Below are 22,902 nucleotides of genomic sequence, written 5' to 3'. Positions count from 1 at the left end.
CTTGTCTCCATTAGAGGACAGAAAGAGGACATTAGTCCTGGAGTCTTGTCTCCATTAGAGGACAGAAAGAGGACATTAGTCCTGGAGTCTTGTCTCCATTAGAGGACAGAAAGATGACATTAGTCCTGGAGTCTTGTCTCCATTAGAGGACAGAAAGATGACATTAGTCCTGGAGTCTTGTCTCCATTAGAGGACAGAAAGAGGACATTAGTCCTGGAGTCTTTCCAATGTTCCTGTTCTCCCAGAAAGATAATGAATGACAGAGCAGGATGAGCAGAGAGCAGAAATCATTCAGTGAAGAGATTCAGACTTTATTTCCTGCTGGATAGCTTCTAGTTTCTCCAGCAGCTTCTGTTTCTGGAGAGTAAAAAGTGGTCTTCCTCTCTTTCTAACAGGACCCATCAGAGACCAGACCCTGCTGAACCTGAACCTGAACCCAGCTGTGTGTCCATGAAGAGTATCTGGTCCATGGAGCCACCTCTACTTTAAGAAAAGACCTGTAAGGGAGAGGAGAATAGAAATGGAGGAGAGGCTACGTGAAATGGAGGAGAGAGGATTGATGGAGAGACTTGAATGGCAGAAGGAGAGAATAACAATGGAAAGGTAAATTAAAATGTTAAGAAGAAGATTGAGGTGAGTTGTGAACATCCAGCAAACTGGAACGAGTCTCATTGGATGGAACTACGTCCTGTCTGGGTTGTTTTGTGTCAGTCTCATGCACACTCCTTCAAATAAAGAGGTTTTTTTGTGGGAAGAAATTATTGTAGCTGATGACTCTAATTTTAAATTTTTATAAAATAATTTCCTGTCTCTATCAAAATATATTTTTGTTTAGACAACATGTTTAAATATCATATTTAGATTTTTTTAAATTCTGATTTCAAAAGATATTTGTATTGAGTGTTTGACAGGAAGTAAAGCATTGGCATTTAATTGTTAATAATAGATAGATAGATATATTTATATTAATATTATATTTCATGCAGGGAGACTTTAACTGAATCTGTGACCCTCAATAAATGTGTTTTTCTATCAGGACCCAGAAGAGACCAGAGTCCCCTGAACCTGAACCTGAACCCAGCTGTGTGTCCTTTAAGAGCGACCGGTCACAGGGACGCTATATTGACTTTAAAGGAGAGCAACCCTCTGCTGAAATGTGGTAACTCTTTACTTTAGATAAATATTGGATCTTTTTGGTCCAATATATTCTCCAGTATTTTTGCTTTTTAACCCAGTTTGTTATGTAGGTTATTGAACTTCTTTGTGTTAATCTTGTTTTAGTTGCTGCTTGTATCTCCAGCAGATTGTGTCTGAATACTAAAAAGTGAATTTCCATCCCTGTTGGTCTTACTCTCTGTGTAACAGGATCCATCAAAGACCAGACTCTGCTGGACCTGAACCCAGCTGTGTGTCCTTCAAGAGTGACCGGTCACATAAACGCTTTATTGACTTTAAAGGTCAACAACCCTCTGCTGAAAAGAGGTAAGCTGTTAATAATATTATAATATTGCTGATTCATATTTTAACTTTGATGTATCCAGAGAAGTTTTGAAATTTATTTTCAGCATCTTTCTTCTTCACATATGTTTTTAGTGCTTAAAATATTTAATGGCAATTAATCGCATTAATGTCATAGTTAACTCGCAATTAATCACACATTTTTATCTATTCTAAATGTCCCTTGATTTCATTTTGTCCCATTATTTTTTTCTCATTTTAATGCTCTTATCAACATGGAAAAGTGGATCGGCTTGCTTTGTGCAAATGTTTTTTTTTATTGAAAACAACATTGGCATATACAGTAGTGTTCAATTTCACACTAACATCCATGTGCTTCTGTCTGAAGTGCGGAGGATTGGCATCAGCTGTGTGCTCGGCCATCAGCTGTGTGCTCGGCCATCAGCTGCATGAATCAAGTGGTATTTCAGACTGGAGGTGCTGCGATGATAGCTCAGTTCACAACAACAAAACACACAGATCACTTTGGTCTTGTCAATTGAACCATTTGGCAACTTTTTAAAAGTAAACTTTCCAGTCAGAATCTTGTTGGCATCCATTTCGGCGCCTCACGCTCGCCGTCCACTCAAAATGTAACGTTAGCCTGCTACTCTTTGGCCGGCTCGCAAGCCCAAACAAGTGTGTGCGGTGTGCCTGTTGTTGTTTTTCCAGTCTAGCTAGATGTGTGGTGTTGTAGTTTTTCTAACATTACTAGTTGTTGCAACAGCATGTGAAAAAAACTACAAAGTTTGCTTGGCCAAAAAGAACGTTAATCTCGCGATAAAAAAATGTACGCCGTTAAAATGGGTTTGCATCAACGCTGTTAATAACATGTTTAATTGACAGCACTAATACTGTATTTATATTCTCACATCAAGCTGTCCACTAAGACTGTAGATTCCAATTTAATATTGGACCTGGTTTGGTCCAACATTATCTGGTGTTTTAGCCCCATTAAAAAGCACTTTAAATCTCCCATATCCATAGGGTAGGCTAAAATGCACGAATGGCTAAATTATTCCCAAATGTTCTTCTCCAACTGGGAATACCATGGGGATGGTTAGGATATATGCGCCTCAGAGTGCCCCTTTCAGGGTAACTTCAGTTGCACATGCCCCCTGGAGAACCAGCGACCCTTGGTACTGTAAGTGTTTGTGTCACCTGGGTCAGGACACCATTTATCATGAGAAGACTTCTGCCATTTGAGTCTGAACACTTAAGGACAAGTTTTAGTGAGTGGATTCATGACCAGAATTCCCCCCCCCCCCCAAAGTTTCCTGACCCAAATTGGTCAAAACAAAAAATACTTCCCAAATGTTGGATGTGGGTTTGCCAGTTGGATGTGAGATCAGAAATCAATAAGGGGAAGTAAAAAAAAGGGAACCAGCATGCAACTGTATCATCAGTCCAGGTCAGCAGTTCCCCCCGATCACAAACAGGCCATCTAAGCTCTGCTTCCCCATCCTGAGTCTGCTGTTGGTTTGTCAAAATAATTTTGAGGCCAACAGAAGGTTTTTCATCGTTGACTCCCCAAACTTCTTCTAACTACAAATGTTTGCTTCCATGACCACAGAAGCTGCAGATCTCCTGGCATCATCATGCCAGTCTTTTGCTTCAGGAGTCCTTTAGACCAACCATGTTGTAGCCCTTGTTTACTTGTTAGTTCTTTCTGTTGATTCACAGTGGGATCAGCAGCACCACCAACACTTTAATGTCAGGGGAAACCATCTGATTCAATGTTGTAATCAACATTTTAAGTCACAGGACATTTACCTTGTGTTTGTCTCTGTGTGGACAGACATGATGTGAGCTAATTCTTCCTGATTCCTCCACAGAGTGGACCAGGAGATCTCAGAGGTTCCCAGTGGTCAGTCAGCCCAGCAGCATCAAACACACCTGGACTCCATATTTATGGTGTGTACATGTACAACAACTACTTTTATATCTATTCTGTTCACAATCATCTCCATGCTGGACTTTTGAGACCAGTGGATTGTCAAACTGTCCAACATGGATTTGATGTTTTCTTTAATGATTCCAGTGTGTTTCTGTCATTCATATAATCTTCTGTTCCAGCTGCTGGAGGAGAACATCATCAATTTTGTGAAGAACGAGCTGAAGAAGATCCAGAAAGTTCTGAATCCAGATTACCGAGAATGCTCAGAGAGTCAGAGGGAGGGTGAGGATGAAGAGCAGAGGAGGAGCAGAGAGGCATGTCTGAAGATCACACTGCACTTCCTGAGGAGAATGAAGCAGGACGAGCTGGCTGACCGTCTGCAGCGCAGTAAGAGGATTTCTCTAAAGATTTAACTTGCTGGACTAATGGGACATTTACTAATAGCCGTTTTCTGACCAAATAGTTACAGGAACGTAGTTATAGGAAAAGTCCACTTCTAAACAGTTCTACTAACTACTCTCCCCCAAAACCAATTTTTTCATTTGCATTCGCACTGGCCAAGATGCCATAATAATAAATAAACTGAATTTATGTAGTGCTTTTCATAGACTCAAAGTCGCTTTACAGGGGAGGTAGATTACAACAACAGAACAAAACAAAACAAAACAAAACAAACTATAGGGACTATAGGAGGGGTAAGGGAGTGATGAAAGCATGGTCACGGTCTTTATAGCGTTAAAATCAGAAAACAAATACACCAAAAAAAGGATGAACTATATACTAAATCTAATGTATATAGGATATTTGTCATAATTTAAACAAGTCTCCCGAAGAGAAACGGGTATCTCTCTCTCTCCCCCGCCTCTGCCTGCTGTGCTGTGGACATGTGTGTGTGTGTGTGAGTGTGTGTGTGTGTGACGGCCGGACAGCAAGGTTGTGGAGTTTAACTCCGAAAAGACAGTTAACCACAGGTTCCTGTTAATCTTATGATGGATTTGTTGTGATATTTAAGCGACTTTGAGTCTATGAAAAGCGCTAAATTCAGTTTATTATTATTATTATTATTATTATTATTATTATTATTATTATTATGTTTAAACAAACGAACCGTCAACGGCAAAATAAAAGCCTCTTATTTACGAGAGCAGTCTGAGAGACCTCCGGCTTTCAGCAGGGTCTCTGAGCAGGACTGTCTATATTCAAAATCTAAACAGTTGATTTCTCGCCTAAAACGTTGTCAGAAGTGAATTTAGTGATGAATAAGATGGCAAAAATTGTTAAAATTGTCTCCTTGTTGGTCTGTCTGTACCGGAAACCCGCCCCTCGTTGACCTAGGTTCCGATGCTGAAAATAGAACAGCAAAAAGACCCTGCCCTGAAGTAGGAGCTGAAAGAGTTACAGGAACTGCAGCCAGAGGAACTTAATAATCCCCAAATTGGTCCAGTCGGAACACCAGAAAAAATGTTTGTGTTCTAGGAACAAAAATCCCTCCAGTTGGAAAGCGGCTATTGTCTCCAGAGAAGGGTCAAAATATGTTCCTGTTTTCTTAAAAAAATTAATTAATGATCTTTTTATTATGTATTCATTCAGGAAGTTCTGCCGGAGTTTGTAAAGGTAAACTCAAGACTAACCTAAACAAGAAGTTCCAGTGTGTGTTTGAGGGGATTGCTAAAGCAGGAAACCCAACCCTTCTGAATCAGATGTTCACAGAGATCTACATCATGGAGGGAGGGACTACAGAGGTCAATGATGAACATGAGGTCAGACAGATTGAAATAGCATCCAGGAAACCAGACAGACCAGAAACAACATTCAGACGAGAAGACATCTTTACAGCCCCACCTGGAAGAGAGGAACCAATCAGAACAGTGATGACAAAGGGAGTGGCTGGCATCGGGAAAACAGTCTTAACACAGAAGTTCACTCTGGACTGGGCTGAAGACAAAGCCAACCAGGACATCCAGTTCATATTTCCATTCACCTTCAGAGAGCTGAATGTGCTGAAAGAGAAAAGGTACAGCTTGGTGGAACTTGTTCATCACTTCTTCAGTGAAACCAAAGAAGCAGGAATCTGCAGGTTTGAAGAGTTCCAGGTTGTGTTCATCTTTGACGGTCTGGATGAGTGTCGACTTCCTCTGGACTTCGACAAAACTGAGATCCTGACTGATGTTACAAAGTCCACCTCAGTGGGTGTGCTGCTGACAAACCTCATCAGGGGGAAACTGCTTCCCTGTGCTCGCCTCTGGCTAACCACACGACCTGCAGCAGCCAATCAGATCCCTCCTGAGTGTGTTGACATGGTGACAGAGATCAGAGGGTTTAATGATGCCCAGAAGGAGGAGTACTTCAGTCAGAGATACAGAGACAAGAAGCAGGCTAGCAGAATCATCTCCCACATCAAGACATCACGAAGCCTCCACATCATGTGCCACATCCCAGTCTTCTGCTGGATCACTGCTACAGTTCTGGAGGACATGTTGAAAGCCACAGGGGGAGGAGAGCTGCCCAAGACCCTGACTGAGATGTACATCCACTTCCTGGTGGTTCAGTCCAAACAGAAGAACATCAAATACGGTGGAGGAGCTGGGACCGATTCAAACTGGAATAAAGAGACAAAGAAAATGATTATGTCTCTGGGAAAACTGGCTTTTCAGCAGCTGCAGAAAGGCAACCTGATCTTCTATGAATCAGACATGAAAAAGTGTGGCATCAATATCACAGCAGCCTCAGTGTACTCAGGAGTGTTCACACAGATCTTTAAAGAGGAGAGAGGACTGTACCAGGACAAGGTGTTCTGCTTCGTCCATCTGAGTGTTCAGGAGTTTCTGGCTGCTCTTCATGTCCATCTGACATTCATCAACTCTGGAGTCAACCTACTGTCAGAAGAACAATCAACCCCGTTGCTGCCTAAAGTCTTCAGAGTCAAACCTGAAGTAAAATGTCTCCATCAGAGTGCTGTGGACAAGGCATTACAGAGTCCAAATGGACACCTGGACTTGTTTCTCCGCTTCCTCCTGGGTCTTTCACTGCAGACCAATCAGAATCTTCTACGAGGTCTGATGACACAGACAGGACGTAGCTCAGAGACCAATCAGGAAACAGTCAAGTACATCAAGAAGAAGTTCAGTGAGGATCTGTCTGCAGAGAGAAGCATCAATCTGTTCCACTGTCTGTATGAACTGAATGATCGTTCTCAAGTGGAGGAGATCCAAAAGTCCCTGAGATCAGGAAGTCTCTCCACAGATAAACTGTCTCCTGCTCAATGGTCAGCTCTGGTCTTCATCTTACTGTCATCAGAAAAAGATCTGGATGTGTTTGACCTGAAGAAATACTCTGCTTCAGAGAAGGCTCTTCTGAGGCTGCTGCCAGTGGTCAAAGCCTCCAGCAAAGCTCTGTACGTGGGATTTATTCATCATAATGACGTTAAATCAAACCCTCTCGTGTAATATTGCTTAATTCAGTCATGATTAATTATCATAATTATCATTATCACATCTGTCTTCTTCATTACTGTCCCTCCAACAAAGCTCTGTAAGTGGGATTTATTCATCAATAAATACTCTGATATCTTTCAACAGGAGTTAAATATAAATAACTTGTGTCTTTCCTGTTGTCTCTCCAGACTGAGTGGCTGTAACTTGTCAGAGAGAAGCTGTGAAGCTCTGTCCTCAGTTCTCAGCTCCCAGTCCTCTAGTCTGAGAGAGCTGGACCTGAGTAACAACGACCTGCAGGATTCAGGAGGGAAGCTGATCTCCGTTGGACTGAAGAGTCCACACTGCACACTGGAGACTCTCAGGTCAGGATTCATTAACCCATTCAACTGATGACCATTTAAAATTTGACTAACTGTAGTTGATAAAACAGGTGCTTTGTGTCTGTTGATACGATCAATTTGGGCAGTAGTTATTCATTTTATAATTATTAATTTCTAGACTCAGAGTTGCTTTCCATTAGGGTTTTTCAATGTTTACTTTAGTTGTTAAATAATTAAATAGAACAGATGATTTTAAAGGTGTATTCTAAATCTGAACCAAAATGTACCTGGACAACAAACACATGGCTCCATGTGTTGACAGAGGGTTCCTGTGTGTTGTTCTGTGTGTTTGCAGTCTGTCAGGTTGTCTGATCTCAGAGGAAGGCAGTTTGTCTCTGGCCTCAGCTCTGAGCTCCAACCCCTCCCATCTGAGAGTGCTGGACTTGAGCTACAATCATCCAGGAATCTCAGGAGTGAAGCTACTGTCAGCAGGACTGGAGGATCCAAACTGGAGACTAGACGCTCTCAGGTACAAACACTGATGAACAAAATGGATATTTGTGTAGGAAGTTTTAAATGAGAACATCTACAGGAACTAAAATGTTGTTAATAATTGATGTAGTTTCGACACATTTCTGTATTTTAAAGGAGCTGTCCGTGGTTCACTTTCAACTCGACAGACAGGTCCAGGACAGTTTAGCCTATCTTAGCACAAATCAATGTGTTTTCTACGGTGTGAGAAGAGTGTGTGGATGAAGCATTAGTCTTTCAGCACACTAGTTTGCTAGAAATTTAAAATGTCAGTTACCAGTGCTGCATGGCTCACGTGATCGATCAGAGACATATACTGACATCTGGACCAATTATTTCTCTAAGCTCCTCTTGTAATGGGAGAGTACCTGCTCTAAATTCAAAAAGTCCCTCAAAACGCTCTTTCCTAGTCCCTGCGGTGCAAACACATCATATATATTTGTGTGTGAGAGCACCAAATGCTTGCTCTTGGGGGACTTGTTGGGTCTTTGTAAATTATAGTGTGGCAGTGGCGCTGGCAGCTGTAATTTGATTTGATTTACTGGTTTATTTAGAAGGGGACAGTGCAATTTCATAAAACACATGAACAAACATGGTTAAAAAAGCCAGAATTAGCCAAATGGCTATTTTTCATCTGTAGACCCCTGGCCAAGATGTAAAAGAAGCAATAAAATACAAACATGAAGAAACATTAACAAGTCTATGGCGAATTGATAACTACAATATAAACAGCACTGTAAAATACCAAGGTACACAGTACCTGTTACAATATTAAAACACATAAAAAACAAATTCAAAAAGCTACGTTATATAAAATATGTAATACAGTGCGATAGGCTCTGGTTTTAATGTTGGCAGACATAATTGAATGAGCAAAAAATATTTTGGGGGGGGGGTGTGTGGGGTGGTTTTTAACCTCCTCATTTTATTGAACCATTCCATTCTGAAGCGCCCCTCACTGACCAGGCCGAGCGACTGAAAGCGCTCGTGCGCAGAGGGATAACACAGTCCCCTCTGGCCGAGCCTCGAGTAACACGATCAGAGCCGTTTCTTTGGCTGATGAACTCTGCTAGAGGAGCTGGGGCCAAATTATGTGTTACTTTATATATGAGACTCAGATCTACAAACTTATGAATACTGTCCCAGTTTAAAAGACTGTGTTTTTTCAAAATTGCACAGTGATGATAGTGCCTTGGTTTTTTATCCATGACTTTAATGGCTTGTTTGTATAACCTTTCCAGAGGTCTTTTTGCGGTCTGACTTGCTTGACACCAACTTGTTAGGCAGTAGTTGAAGTGGCTAAAAATCATGGAATGTAGAAAAATTATTGCAGCCTCTATTGACATCTCATTTCGAATTAAACGGAAGTTTGGGAGATTAAACTTGATTATTTTACATAATTTTTCAATATGGGCTTTAAAGGAGAGATGTGAATCTAATACTAACTCAAGATATTTGTATTGATTTACAATTTGTAATTTTTCTCCAGCAACTATTATGTCAGGATTAGATGAAACTCTGTTGGTTTTACTGAAGAACATACCTACAGTTTTCGAAATATTTAGCTGCAGGCAGTTCTCCTGCAACCAAGATGTAACACGAGTCATTGCTTTAGTGAGTTTATCAGCAACAATGTCTTTAGATCTACCATGAACAAATAAAACGGTGTCATCCGCATACATCAAACATTCTACTTCAGAACAAACATTAGGCAAGTCATTGATATACAGGCTAAATAAGAGGGGCCCTAATATTGAGCCCTGAGGAACTCCAGTGGTTAGCCTAAGAGACTCAGAATTTATGTTGTTAATTAGTACAGATTGTGTACAATCAATCAGGTATGATTCGAACCAGCTAACTGTGCCACGAGAGAAATTAAAATGTGAAAGCTTATTAAGTAGAACTGAATGGTTCACTGTATCAAAAGCTTTCCTGAGATCCAAGAATACCGCCCCTACTACTCCCCCCTTGTCAAGAGAAGATTTTATTTTCTCGATAAAAAAGCACGTAGCTGTTTCAGTGGAGTGTTTGGATCTAAAACCAAACTGCATGACGGGAAAAGAAGGGGAACTATTGTTTAAGTACTGTATAGTCTGCTCTGCCGCCCATTTTTCTGCAATTTTAGAAATGGCCGGAAGAATGCTTATTGGTCGATAGTTATTCATGGAGGTGGATAGACCAGATTTAAAAACTGGCGTAACAATAGCAGATTTCCAGGCCTTTGGAAAATGACCATTGGAAATTGATAGATTAATAATAGAAGCAATGGGAGTAGCCAGAGCAGATCCTGAATCTTTAAGCATGTTTGTGTCCATACCAAATACATCCCTGGCCTTAGATGGTTTTAGGGTTTTAATGATGTCAATGACTTTGATCTCAGTGATGTTTGTTATGAAGAACGACTGTGTTGCAGACACCAAGTATTCTTTTTTTGTTTTATTGTAAAGTTCTTCGCGATTTCTGCTACCGATTCAATAAAATAGTTGTTAAAAGCATCAGCTATTGCCTTGGGTTCTGTTAAAATATCTCCATTTAAGTCAATTTGCATTTGTTTTGTCTAATTTATGTGGGACTCTCCTTTCAGTTGTTTTATATAATGCCAGGTTATTTTAGAATTTCCACGTGCCCTATTCAAAGCAGTAATAAAAAAATCGGCTTTAGATCTCCTTATTTCTCTCACTACTCTATTTCTTAAAGAGGTAAATTGATGCCTGTTATATCCTGATTTTACAGCCAACTTTAAGGAATGATCTCTTTCTTTCATTAATTTCAAAACAGATTCATTTATCCAGGGAAGACCATTTTTTCAGCTCTTAATCTAATTTTCTGTGTAAAATGAGTAATATTTTGCTGTATTTTATTAGATAATAGAGAACAATCCTTGTCCAGGTTTATGCCAGAGAGAAATTCATCCCAATTTACATTATGGATTGAATTTATGAAGTTTTGTTGTTCCTGCTTTGGTATCCTACAGGATTCTGTGGCTGGCAAAGGTTTAAAACGCTTTTTATTTAATTTTCAGGTGACCATTATGAGATTGTGATCAGACAATCCAGTAAGCATATTGTATGATTTCAAGATCCTTTCTGGACTGTTTGTAAAAGCTAAATCAATTTGAGTGCTCGTAGAGTTTGTAATTCGTGTAGGGCCATTAATCACCTGAGCCATATCCATTTTATCCATGACCTTTTTCAAGGTTTTCCTGATTTGGTTAACTTCCCAATTAACATTCAGGTCACCTAAGATTATAAGTGCTTTTGCAGGATTAAGTTTTTTTAATAAAATGCCCAGCTTTTCATAAAAATCTACATTTGATGAAGGAGGTCTATAAATAACCACCAGAATAAAGGACATTTGTTGTGACAAAGTTACATTTAACCCAATAAATTCCAAATCATTCCCATCTACAACATGAATTTCATTACAGTTAAAAGTGTCCTTGGCATAAATCATGACGCCCCCTCCCATAGAACCCTGTCTGTCTTTACGAAACATTTTAAAATAGATATTATTGCAGAGGGTGAGGATTCCTGAAGCCATGTCTCCGAAAGGCATAAGAAGTCAATATTAGAATCAGTAAGTAGGTGGCGGACTTGATCCCTTTTCAACTTGATACTTCGTATATTTAAATGTGCACATAGAATTCCTTTCGGTTTAGATCTTGAATCCCAAATTAATTTGAGTCATTAACTGTCTGAAATACCCCAAGTTTCCGGTGTTTTATTATCGCTGAATTTGTCAGTTTCCTGTTTCTATTGTTGACGTTGTTTGCAGTTAGCTTTACAATTTCTGCGCTGTCACCTGTTGCACGGCTCTCAAACTTAAAAGAAAGAGAAGATGGGGCTCGGACTTTACGTGCCGATGTAAAAAGGGTCTGACAATCACTGGGGGAGGCCAGCGAGCCGGCCGCTCCGGTAAGCTCCGAATCCTTCAACCATGCCGTCTCTGCTGTAATCCTGTACGCACTGGGCGTACTTTGTTTTTCAATGAGACAGTCATCCAATGATCACAATGTGTAAATGTGCACATAGTCTATTCTGCTATCTGCTATGTTCAGTTATATTTTCCTCATTATTTATATGTTATTTCCCCCACAAGCCATCCACTATTAATCAGAATATTCATTGTTATGACTCGATCTGTAGATCAGAGGTGGGCCGTCAGGGCCAGCAAGGCCTTCTCTGCTGGCCAAGAGATTGTCAGAATCAGAGAATTATATTTTTCATAATTGAAGGCCTAAAATAAAAAAAATACGTATTTTCAATATTGTTTACGCTGCAAGTTCATTTACATTTTAATTTTTTTTAGTGAAATGATTTGAATAACTATTACTGCTTAAAGATTTGAGCAGTGTCAGTGGCTGCTGTGCCTTTGTGTGTGGGTGGTGACGTGTGTGTTAAGCCTGCACGGCTTGGCTGGAATTTGTGGCGATGCCTGTTGATCGCTGATTGCGTTATATGTGTTTTTGATTTCTTTGTGGTCACCGTATGAGTAAATATGACCCAGACGCGTAACTATCGGTAAGCAGGGTATGCGGTCCTTAAGGGCCCGGACCAATCAGGGGTCTGCGTGACTGGAAGATATTGATTGACAGTCGGGCCCCCATCACATTTTCATTAGTAACACAATCCCAGCAGTCCCACGTGCACTCTGACAGCCAGTGACCAAGCGGGAGTGAAAACGGGTCAAATTCATTTCCTTGTTTTTGACATGAAAACGAGACCGTGGACGAGACACGTGTGTGACTCAAACATCTCACATTTACCAACAAGACGTACAGCGAAAGACCGTCCAAAACATTTCAGACCGTCCTGCCAACCTGTAGACATTTTAACATCAATGTACGCTGTAACGAGTTTTCACTATAAAGACGCTGAAAGCTGCTGTTGTTTGAATACTGTCTGCTCTCTGCAGCAGGCAGGGCTGCTCTGTTCCCCCCGCGACTGACATGCACACACACACAAACACACACACAAACACACACACAAACACACACACACACACACACACACACAAACACACACACACACACACACACACACACACAAACACACACACAAACACACACACAACACACACACACACAAACACACACACAAACACACACACAAACACATACACACACACACACACACAAACACACACACAAACGCACACAATCACACACGGTGGATGCAGGAAAAACCACAGATGAGTAAACATGACCGGTTGTTGTGGGTTTGTTTTGGTTTCTTTGGTAACTCCATTCATTTTGACTATATGTGATGCAGCATCTTGTCATACTGTGTGAAAGTGATGGTTCAGTCAGCGTGTGTTCATGTCTCTGCAGTAGAGTATTAGGTGTCTCTAGGTGTTGAGCCTTGTGTTAAATCATGTTATTCCACACGGTAATGTCCTAGTGTCATGGTGAGGTTATTGAAAGGTGATTTAACTGCTGTAGGATAGTACTGAAGGCCCAGGTGTAAAATACACGGCCAGCCACTGCCGTAGATAAACTGCTGGTTGCTATGGACGCTGCTATCGCTGAACCCACGGATCTAGCATGTTGTTTGTAACATATGTGTTTACATGGACATAAATACTCCAGTTATGAGGATTATCCTGTTTTTGATCATATTCAGGATGTGATGTTTAGGCTACAAGGCACACAGAGAAATCAGGTTATTCACATCTCTGTACATGCTCACCATCAGCTCTTTCTCTCTTTCTCTCTCTCTCTCTCTCTCTCTCTCTCTCTCTCTCCTTGACTAAAGTAGTAATAGTAGTTACTTAATTTAAGTTACACATATTCTAGATGGTATCTTCCATTTAGCTATTTGCAGATTAAGTACATCGTTACAGTATTTGAGAGACCGAAACAAATTATGAATTATTGTGTTGTGTGTTGAAATAAAAAAACATCAATTGGTTAAAAGAAAATATGAAAAATAAAATAAATCTGGTAATAAAAGCCTTATAGTTTAAGACCTGAATTCAATAGTCCATCAACTACTTAAGATAAAACAGCCCTAATTCAAAGTGGATAGTAGTTAAACTTATTAAATTTGAGACTATGTCATGAAAACACACTTTACTTCTTAAAATAAGAATAGTGTTTATGACACCTTAGAGTCCCACTTAGCTGGTCATACAGAAATGACCATTAAACAGACCTATTTAATAAGTCTGCAGGGCTGCCAGCACTGGTTGGTGCGAGTGTCTCAGCGTAGCTCCTCTGTCCCGGGTGCTGAGCGTGGTGTTGGGCTGGGCCAGCAGGGTGGGGTCCAGGATGAGGCCTGGGGACTAAGGGTGGGGGGGTCTCTGTCAGGCTGGTGCTGCTCTGGTCCTGGGGGGTTGCCTTGTGTATAAGAAGGTGGAGGGTGGTGGGGGCTGGGTCTGTGAGGTGGTGCAGGCTGTCCTGCTGCAGCTCCTCTCTTATAGCAGTGAGCTCTGTTCTCAGAGCTTCTCTGTCCTGCTGCAGCTCCTGGACCTCTCCTCTTAGCTCCTGTATGGAGGCCTTCATCTCCTTCCTCACCTGGCTGAGCTGGTCCCTTACGCCGCCTTCACACTGGCAGTTGAAATCTGCTCCGTAATACGCAATACGCCCCCAGCGGACGACGTACTACACCGTTGAAAAGCTTCGGAAGCGACTCACAAAAATGACAGAGACACTAGAAGGACTGATAAGTGTCTGAATGTCTGATTCTCTCTGACCTCTCTTATACAGATAGAAATAGAAAGGCTGCTGCGTGGAGAAAAGCTGCCCAGGACGTTGACATGTCACCTCGGTTAAATGTGATATAGCGATATAATGTCAATAGTTTGATGTCTGTTGCTAGCTAACCAATTAGCATTAGCAGGTTTGTTGATCAGTACCATCGCAACGCTGGAATTGTCGGATAGGAGCCTTCTCCCACTGCATATGCCTCTCTTCTTATGATGGTCATAGTGGGCACAGATGGCTTTATGCCACGCATCAGTACTGTCCGTGTACAGTAGTAGGTTACTAATTCCTCCTGAGGGGCATATATCTGCAGTCAAGGCCTCTGGGTTTTCTCTGAGTTGTTTCTGTTGGGTAGCCAATCACAAGGAGGCAGGGCTCTCCCCCGGGAGATCACAACAACATTGTTTCAGTTCATAACTGCTGCTCTGCTGCTCCCTCTGCTGCTACTTAGCATGCTATGTTAAGTTAGCACAGGCTAGCCTTGGCTTCTTAAGGTAGATATTAGAAATTAAACTACTGTGGGTATGAAGGAAGCTTACATTACTACTCTACTACAGCTTCTCTTGAGTGGGATGGAGATGGTGCTAGCTTTTGGTGGGTTTTTCCTTTGGTTTGGAGCCTTTTGGTCCTTAGCTTAGCATAGCATAGCCTTCTTTCTCCTCTTCTCTGCCCTTAGCTGTTGTGTTAGCAGAGTTAAATATAGTGTTAGCACAGTTAGCTGTTGTGTTAGCATAATTAGCTGTTGTGTTAGCATAATAAGCTGTTGTGTTAGCAGAGTTGGCTGTTGTGTTAGAGGAGTTAGCTGTTGTGTTTTCAGAGTTAGCTGTTGTGTTAGCACAGTTAGCTGTTGTGTTAGCATAATTAGCTGTTGTGTTAGCATGATTAGAAGTTTTGTTAGCAGAGTTAGCTGTTGTGTTAGTAGAGTTATATGTTGTGTTAGCATAATTAGCTGTCGTTTTATTAGATTTAGCTGTTGTGTTAGCCGTGTTAGATATAGTGTTAGCAGAGTTAGCTGTTGTGTTAGTAGAGTTAGCTGTTGTGTTAGCATAATAAGCTGTTTTGTTAGAGGAGTTGACTGTTGTGTTAGAGGAGTTAGATGTTGTGCTAGTAGAGTTAGCTGTTGTGTTAGCAGAGTTAGCTGTACTGTTAGCAGGGTTAGCTGTTGTGTTAGCAGAGTTAGATATAGTCTTAGCAGAGTAAGCTGTTTTTTTAGCATAATTAGTCAAGTTATTAGAGTTAGCTGTTGTGTTAGAGGAGTTAGCTGTGGTGTTAGCAGAGTTAGCTGTTGTGTTAGCCGTGTTAGATATAGTGTTAGCAGAGTTAGCTGTTGTGTTAGCAGAGTTAGCTGTTGTGTTAGCAGAGTTATCTGTTGTGTTAGCCATGTTAGATATAGTGTTAGCATAAATCCCTGTTTCTACTCGACAGGTAAAAGTAAGTTTATGTAAGCCATGATTAGCGATTCTAGCCCTGGCACAAGTCACGCACCACGCAGACACGGTAAACATCTGAATTTGTGAAAAAGTGCAAATCTTCTTTTGGAAAGTAGGCTTGTATGAGCCATGCCGACAGCAACTTGTAAACAGTGCACTCTCGTGCACACATGTAATAGGCCTTCCCTCTCGGGAGCAGGTAGAGTGTTGTACATGTGCATTTTTTCAAAAAGTAGAGAGGGCGGTTGTTTTCTAAAATTCGGGAAAATCCTCCACTATACCTTTAAGAAATACACTCTTTTGTTTGGTATAATTTGGGGTATTATTAGTGGGGTAACTTAAGAAATACACTCTTGGATCCATTAGCGCCTGCACTAAGCTAAGCAGCTGCTAACGCTAACTCTCCCAATGTTGGATCCATTAGCGCCTGCACTAAGCTAACCAGCTGCTAACGCTAACTCTCCCAATGTTGGATCCATTAGCGCCTGCACTAAGCTAACCAGCTGCTAACGCTAACTCTCCCAATGTTGGATCCATTAGCGCCTGCACTAAGCTAACCAGCTGCTAACGCTAACTCTCCCAATGTTGGATCCATTAGCGCCTGCACTAAGCTAACCAGCTGATAACGCTAACTCTCCCAATGTTGGACCAGGTGTAAAATCTTCTGGGGGTGTTTGTCTCGAGGTCGGGTGTAAAGGTGTTTCTCTTTCTCTCTCTCTCTCTCTCCCTATCTCTCTCTCCCTCTCTCTCTCTACCTCCCTCTCTCACTCTCTCACTCTCCCTCTCTCCCTCTCTCCCTCTCTCTCTACCTCAATATCACATTTGGTAGCTCAACCCTTTCCAATTGAATTACTGCTAGCACACTAGCTGGTCATGCTAGTTATCTTATTAACTTGTTTAGCCTAGCTACACATCAACTCTATAATGTTTTGAAGACGTTCAATCTCTTTGAAGTAGGCTAAATATTACCTTTTTAAGCACGATAGTGAAGCATCGGCGGCAGCTCTGGCACGGGCGGCCATTGCGATAGTGAAACTGGCATACGTTTTTTTTTCTTATTTGAATTTGCCATCACGTCGCACTATTAATGACATCACAAGCAAAACGTGCCACTGATTGGTTGGTTATAATGTTAATCCAGGGCAAACAACTTTGTCATTGATCCTGGACTGTTAATTACTTGGTGATATCAGATCGTGCAAGACAGACACACATACACACAGACACACACAGATACACACACAAAAACACGACAGACACAGACACACAAACAGATACACACAGACACACGCACACACACACACACACAGAAACACACACACAGACAGCGACACACACACAGAAACACACACACACACACAGAAACACACACACAGACAGCGACACACACACAGAAACACACACACACATCACAGATACACACACAAACACACACACACAGGCAAACACACACACATACACACACAGTCAGACACAGATTCACACAGACACACTAACACACACATATGGCGTTTTTCCATTACATGGTACCTACTCGACTCGCCTCTACTCGCCTCGCCTCGACTCGGTGCACTGTGCGTCCCTTTTCCATTGCAGATTTTAGTATCGCCTCAGCGTGGCTGGTCGTCATAGCGACTGCCGTGGGCGTGGCTTGGTAGCGTTGCATTTCCCCCGACTCATTTCCTGGTTCTCCTTCTCCGTAAACAACATGAAATCAACAAGATTTTTGTTGAAGAACTTTTCCTGCTCCAGATTTCCCACCGTGGTCAGAAAGAACAGGGGAGACACTTTGTTTCTCTCACTATATATATATATATATATATATATATATATATATATATATATATATATATATATGACTCTAGAGTCACTACTCGTTGCGGAGCTAATCGAGAAACGCACTCTCTCACTTCTCCCTCGCTCACCAGCTCCCCACACACACACGGCAACTCGACACACACACCAGCGCACAAGTATAAACATCAGGCCACTTGTATGCTACGGAGAAAGCTCTGCGAGCCTCCGGCAGCAAAAAAACACCGCTGGCTAAACTATTTAAAAATGCCGTCTGTCGCTAACAATGCAGTGATCAGTGATGATTCTTTCCGACCAATCAGCAGCCTGCAGGGTTTGACGTCACCTTCTCGGCTCGCCGCAGCTCGCTTGGAACCTCGACTGAGGAGGTACTAAAAAAAGTACCTGTTAGCAGGTACCAGGGACTTTTTTTCGTAATGGAAAACCAAGTAGGCGAGGCAAGTAGGTACCATGTAATGGAAAAGCGCCAATAGATACACACAAACACAAACACACACACACACAGACATACACAGACACACAAAGACAGACACAGACAGACACACACATACACACACACGCACACAAACACAGGCAAACACACACACAGTCAGACACACACACACACACACACACACACACACACACACACACACACACACACACACACACACACACACACACACACACACACACACAGGTACGATACACACACACACACACACACACACAAACACACATACTCACAGAAGTTTATTCCCCCCTCAAAAATAGGTAATTGAGCAGTGTATTGGTCCTATCAGTGACTATGTAACTATGGAAACGGACCAAATGATGCCTGTTTCTTGTACAGTAATAGCGTTACTGAAGGCTAGCTCTATCTCCATAGTTACGTTACTCCAAGCTTCTTCTCTTGTGAACACCTCCGCTCTTCACTCTTCACACACTACGCTCCGATCTGTTTACCTTTTCCTGCTACAACTGAGGACTTCAGCGCCAGACTACAGCCTTCTGTAACGCTAGTTACTTTACAAGAAACAGGCACCATTACCATGACAACCATACACACACACACACACACACACACACACACACACAGACACACACACAGGTACGATACAACACACACACACACACACACACACACACACACAGACAAACACACACAGGTACGACACACACACACAGACACACAAACAGATAAACACAGACACACGCGCACAGACAGTCACACACACTCACACGCACACACACAGACACACACAGGTACGATATACACACACACACACACAGGTACGATACACACACACACACACACACATACAGACACACACATACAGACACAGATATCACACACAAACACACACAGACACACACAGACACACAAAGACAGACACACACACACACAAAAGACACACACACAGACAGGCACACATACACACACAGACACACAGAGACAGACACACACACAGACAGGCACACATACACACACACAGACACACAAAGAGAGACACACACACACACACATAAACACACAGTCAGACACACAGATACACACACACACACAGACACAGATATCACACACAAACACAAACACACACAGACACACACAGACATACACAGACACACAAACACACACACAGACATACACAGACACACAAACAGACATACACAGACACACACACAGACACACAGAGACAGACACACACACAGATACACACACACAGACAGGCAGACATACACACACACATACACACAGAACATGTCTACTTTTCTTCTTCTCTCTCTCTTTCTGAGTGATGTAATGCCCCCCTCCTCCTTTCAGGGTGGAGCCTGCTGGAGTCAGATATTTGACACCAGGTCTGAGGAAGTGTAAGTGTGTTTTTAATTTCTTTCATTAAACTGTGACATCTCTCATTCAACCCTCTGATGTCATCATCAAAGTGCTGATTGGTTAATAACTGCAGCTGTGTTGTGTCTCCTTCTCTCCGTCAGATTCCTGTGAACTCACACTGGACACAAACACAGTGAACAGAAAACTCAAACTGTCTGACAACAACAGGAAGGTGACACGTGTGGAGGAGGATCAGCCATATCCTGATCATCCAGAGAGGTTTGACTTCTGGTCTCAGCTGCTGTGTAGAGATGGTCTGACTGGTCACTGTTACTGGGAGGTTGAGAGAAGAGGAGAGGTTTATATATCAGTGAGTTACAGAGGAATCAGCAGGAGAGGGAACAGTAGAGACTGTTGGTTTGGAGGTAATGATCAGTCCTGGAGTCTGATCTGCTCTGATGGAGGTTACTCTATCTATCACAATAACAGAGAAACATCCATCTCCTCCTCCTCTGTCTCTGGTAGAGTAGCAGTGTATGTGGACTGTCCTGCTGGCTCTCTGTCCTTCTACACAGTCTCCTCTGACTCACTGATCCTCCTCCACACCTTCAACACCACATTCATTCAGCCTCTCTATCCTGGGTTCTGGCTCGGTTCTGGTTCCTCAGTGTCTCTGAGTCCTGTGTAGGACGGAGAGTCTCCTCCTGTTTCTCACTGCTGATCAGTTGAGTCTGTACCGCCGGGGTCGTCAACTACATTTTTTCAAGGGCCAGAATGTTTCTAAGCAGACACTGTGGGGGACGGACTTTCAAAAAATGAAAATAAAATGAATTTATACCTAATACATCTATTCTTGTTAGAAATCTTCTCTTTCTTACTGAATTAATGCTATTTTTTGTACATGTATTAGCTTGAGAAAACCCCTAAAAAACATGGAAACTCCTTAATGATAACTGGCTCTTTAACTAGAAAATGATCTCAGACTCGGAGGCAGTTCACTGAGGAGTGATGGTTAAAGTCTGTCGTTATGGAAACATTATTGTAGTATGCATCGTCCTGATTGGTGGAAAATGCTAGCAGAAAGAAATGGCTGTTGTCAGGTAAACATGTCACTGTCCAAGAGGTGGAAAAGCCCAGCTTTAATGGTGAATGGACCGATAAGCAGGATGTGCTCTCGTCATGTATGCCTTATTCTCAATGAAAGATGCTGTTGCAAAATAATACATCAGCATCATCATCATCATCAAGAATGAAGAACTCGAACATACCGATGGCCTCATTCACGTGCAACGTAAGATACAGTTAGACTAGCCGACAGCTTTTCTTTTAGTTTGTTTGTAAAAATTCTCCATTAGCAGAGTAGAGCTGTGTTTGGGTAAACCAGCGCGGTGGACAGAGCAGACAGAGCAGAGTGAAATATGGCTTTCTACATGTTGATGCCGTTCTACACAGGTGATGCATTGATAAGTATTGACTTTCTACCATAGGCGGAGTTTGACATTCGAGCCGGGGGGGGGGCAAAAAAAACTCATTGTAGCAACTGAGACCCGGGGAACACAGCACGATCACATATGGACAAAACAAACATGCTAAATAAACATATGTTCATTTTTTTAAGCAGATTTGAATTTACATTGTAACATTTTAAACCTCAAGCTCAATTTAGTTAAAAAAAGAAGTCCATAACACATATAATTCTTGAGCGACAGATGCAAAAAATCCAGAACAATCTCTGTCCCCACAGGGCAGGTACAGACACAGCCGCTCTGCTGCTGGGCTGGCTGCACGCTTCTCTGTTCACAACGCTGTCTGTTCTGCTTAACGTGAAAAAGCTTAACCTGGTTTAATGTACCTCAACAACAATCACCAAATTTATCATGGCCATATCTTGAAATGAACACTTATGCCTGTCAAAAGAACTTGACAGGCTATGGCGAGGAAAAAGCTTGTACCTAAACAATGATTACCAAATTTCTCTCATATTGCTCCTCATAACCACTGAAAACTGTCAAAAAATCTAACCAGAAACGTGGTGATGATTGATCGTTGTTTAGGTACATTAAACCACGTTAAGCTTTTTCATGTTAGGACTTATAAAGCCCATGAGAACCGTTGGGAGTCAACCAACAGCCGCTCCGCTGCCCTGCTGGAAATGTGAAGCAGAAACGCTAAATGTCAGATAACGTCCTTAATAATTGGACTTTGGGTTCTATTTTTTGACAGTTTTCCGTGGTTATGAGGAGCAATATTAGAGAGAAATTTGGTAATCATTGGACATTGTTTACGTACATTAAACCTGACCTGCACAAAAGAGAAAAAAACGTATGCGTCATTGTACCCAGCACTTGTGGAAATGTACCTCCGAATGCGTCTCTGTCCCCAGCACATTTCAAACCAAACTGACGCCCGTGGGCACGGCTGTGTTGGAGCACAATAGACAGACGGTGGCAGAATGCCCCGACACTTAAATTCAACTAACATGTAGGCTAACAGTGACCAATCAGTGTTGGACCTCCAGTCTGTTGAGATGCCTCTCCAAACGCAGAAACCAAGCGCAATCGCACCATAAAACGTTAAGACACGTTAAGAAAAAAGATCCGCATTTTGCCGTAATCCAATGACATGAAAACAAGTCATCCACAGCGATCAGTAGAGCCACAAACAGAGTCCCGGTGTATCCAGCAAGGCCTATACAAGCCTCACATTCACCAGTCAGCTCCAAACAGGTGAACGAGGTGAACTTCGCCGTTTAAACAAAGTGGAATAAAACGTATCAAAGTCCAAATCTACACAAAACGCGCAATCAATTAGTAAGCTGACAGCAAGTTTATGGCATTTAGGCAACCTTTATTGTAACGTTGGCACGGTAAGATGTCCCGACTAGTGCAACAAATTATTGTTTTTTGCGTCCTGCATATGTGTCGACAATGGTCTCAGGTGAGAGGCAGAGCCCTGAAAAAATATTATTACTAAAGCAGTATATGAAATCAGATGTATTAACTATCCCCATTTAGTTTTTTTGTGTTTTTAAATTATTTATAAAATATCTGGTTATGTCAGAAGTAATTATTCCACTCATTTTTTCCTCTTTACATTTTGTGAATTCGTGATTATTCTGCGAGCCAGAATAAAAGCTTTGAGTCTGTACAGGATCACACTTACAGAAATATTTCAGGTTATTGTTATAAACTAATGAATGAACTTTGTATGAAATAATTCAGAATGATTGAACAGATTCCTGGTGAACATTGTAAACTTGTTCCACTTCCTGTCCTTTAAAGATGGAAGCTGTGATCATGAAATTGTAGAAATGCCGCTGACTTGTGTCATGTTTAGTTTTGAGTTCTGTCTCTTTTTCACAATAAAAGCATAAAGTTACCGTGAGAGAGTTTGTGGTCTTTCTGTTTAACTTTTACACACGATAAGATGTCTCGGTGTCCCAGAGGTCTTCCAGGTGGAGCT

The 22,902-nt window shown here is 41.8% G+C and overlaps 2 protein-coding genes across 25 annotated transcripts in view; one reads left to right on the top strand and one right to left on the bottom strand.

Moving 5' to 3' along the window:
- The window catches only part of LOC120570840 (NLR family CARD domain-containing protein 3-like), a 590,579-nt gene extending 583,724 nt beyond the window's left edge, over positions 1 to 6,855 (top strand). For 17 of the 24 annotated variants that reach the window (XM_039819516.1, XM_039819499.1, XM_039819491.1 and 14 more), the window contains 4 exons: positions 1,366 to 1,482; positions 3,333 to 3,411; positions 3,574 to 3,781; positions 4,985 to 6,855. In XM_039819516.1, coding sequence (XP_039675450.1) covers positions 1,366 to 1,482; positions 3,333 to 3,411; positions 3,574 to 3,781; positions 4,985 to 6,840 — 2,260 coding nt within the window. In that variant the 3' untranslated portion in view covers positions 6,841 to 6,855. Of the gene's footprint in view, positions 1 to 395; positions 634 to 1,036; positions 1,160 to 1,365; positions 1,483 to 3,332; positions 3,412 to 3,573; positions 3,782 to 4,984 lie in introns of all 24 variants that reach the window. The other 7 variants (XM_039819601.1, XM_039819592.1, XM_039819581.1 and 4 more) reach the window with 4 other exon arrangements.
- The window catches only part of LOC120571647 (protein NLRC3-like), a 615,005-nt gene that overhangs the window by 184,107 nt on the left and 407,996 nt on the right, over positions 1 to 22,902 (bottom strand). The window lies entirely within an intron of this gene.

This window comes from Perca fluviatilis, chromosome 2 (assembly GCF_010015445.1).
Source record: "Perca fluviatilis chromosome 2, GENO_Pfluv_1.0, whole genome shotgun sequence".
NCBI lineage: Eukaryota > Metazoa > Chordata > Actinopteri > Perciformes > Percidae > Perca > Perca fluviatilis.
This window is presented reverse-complemented; position numbering and strand designations above follow the sequence as displayed.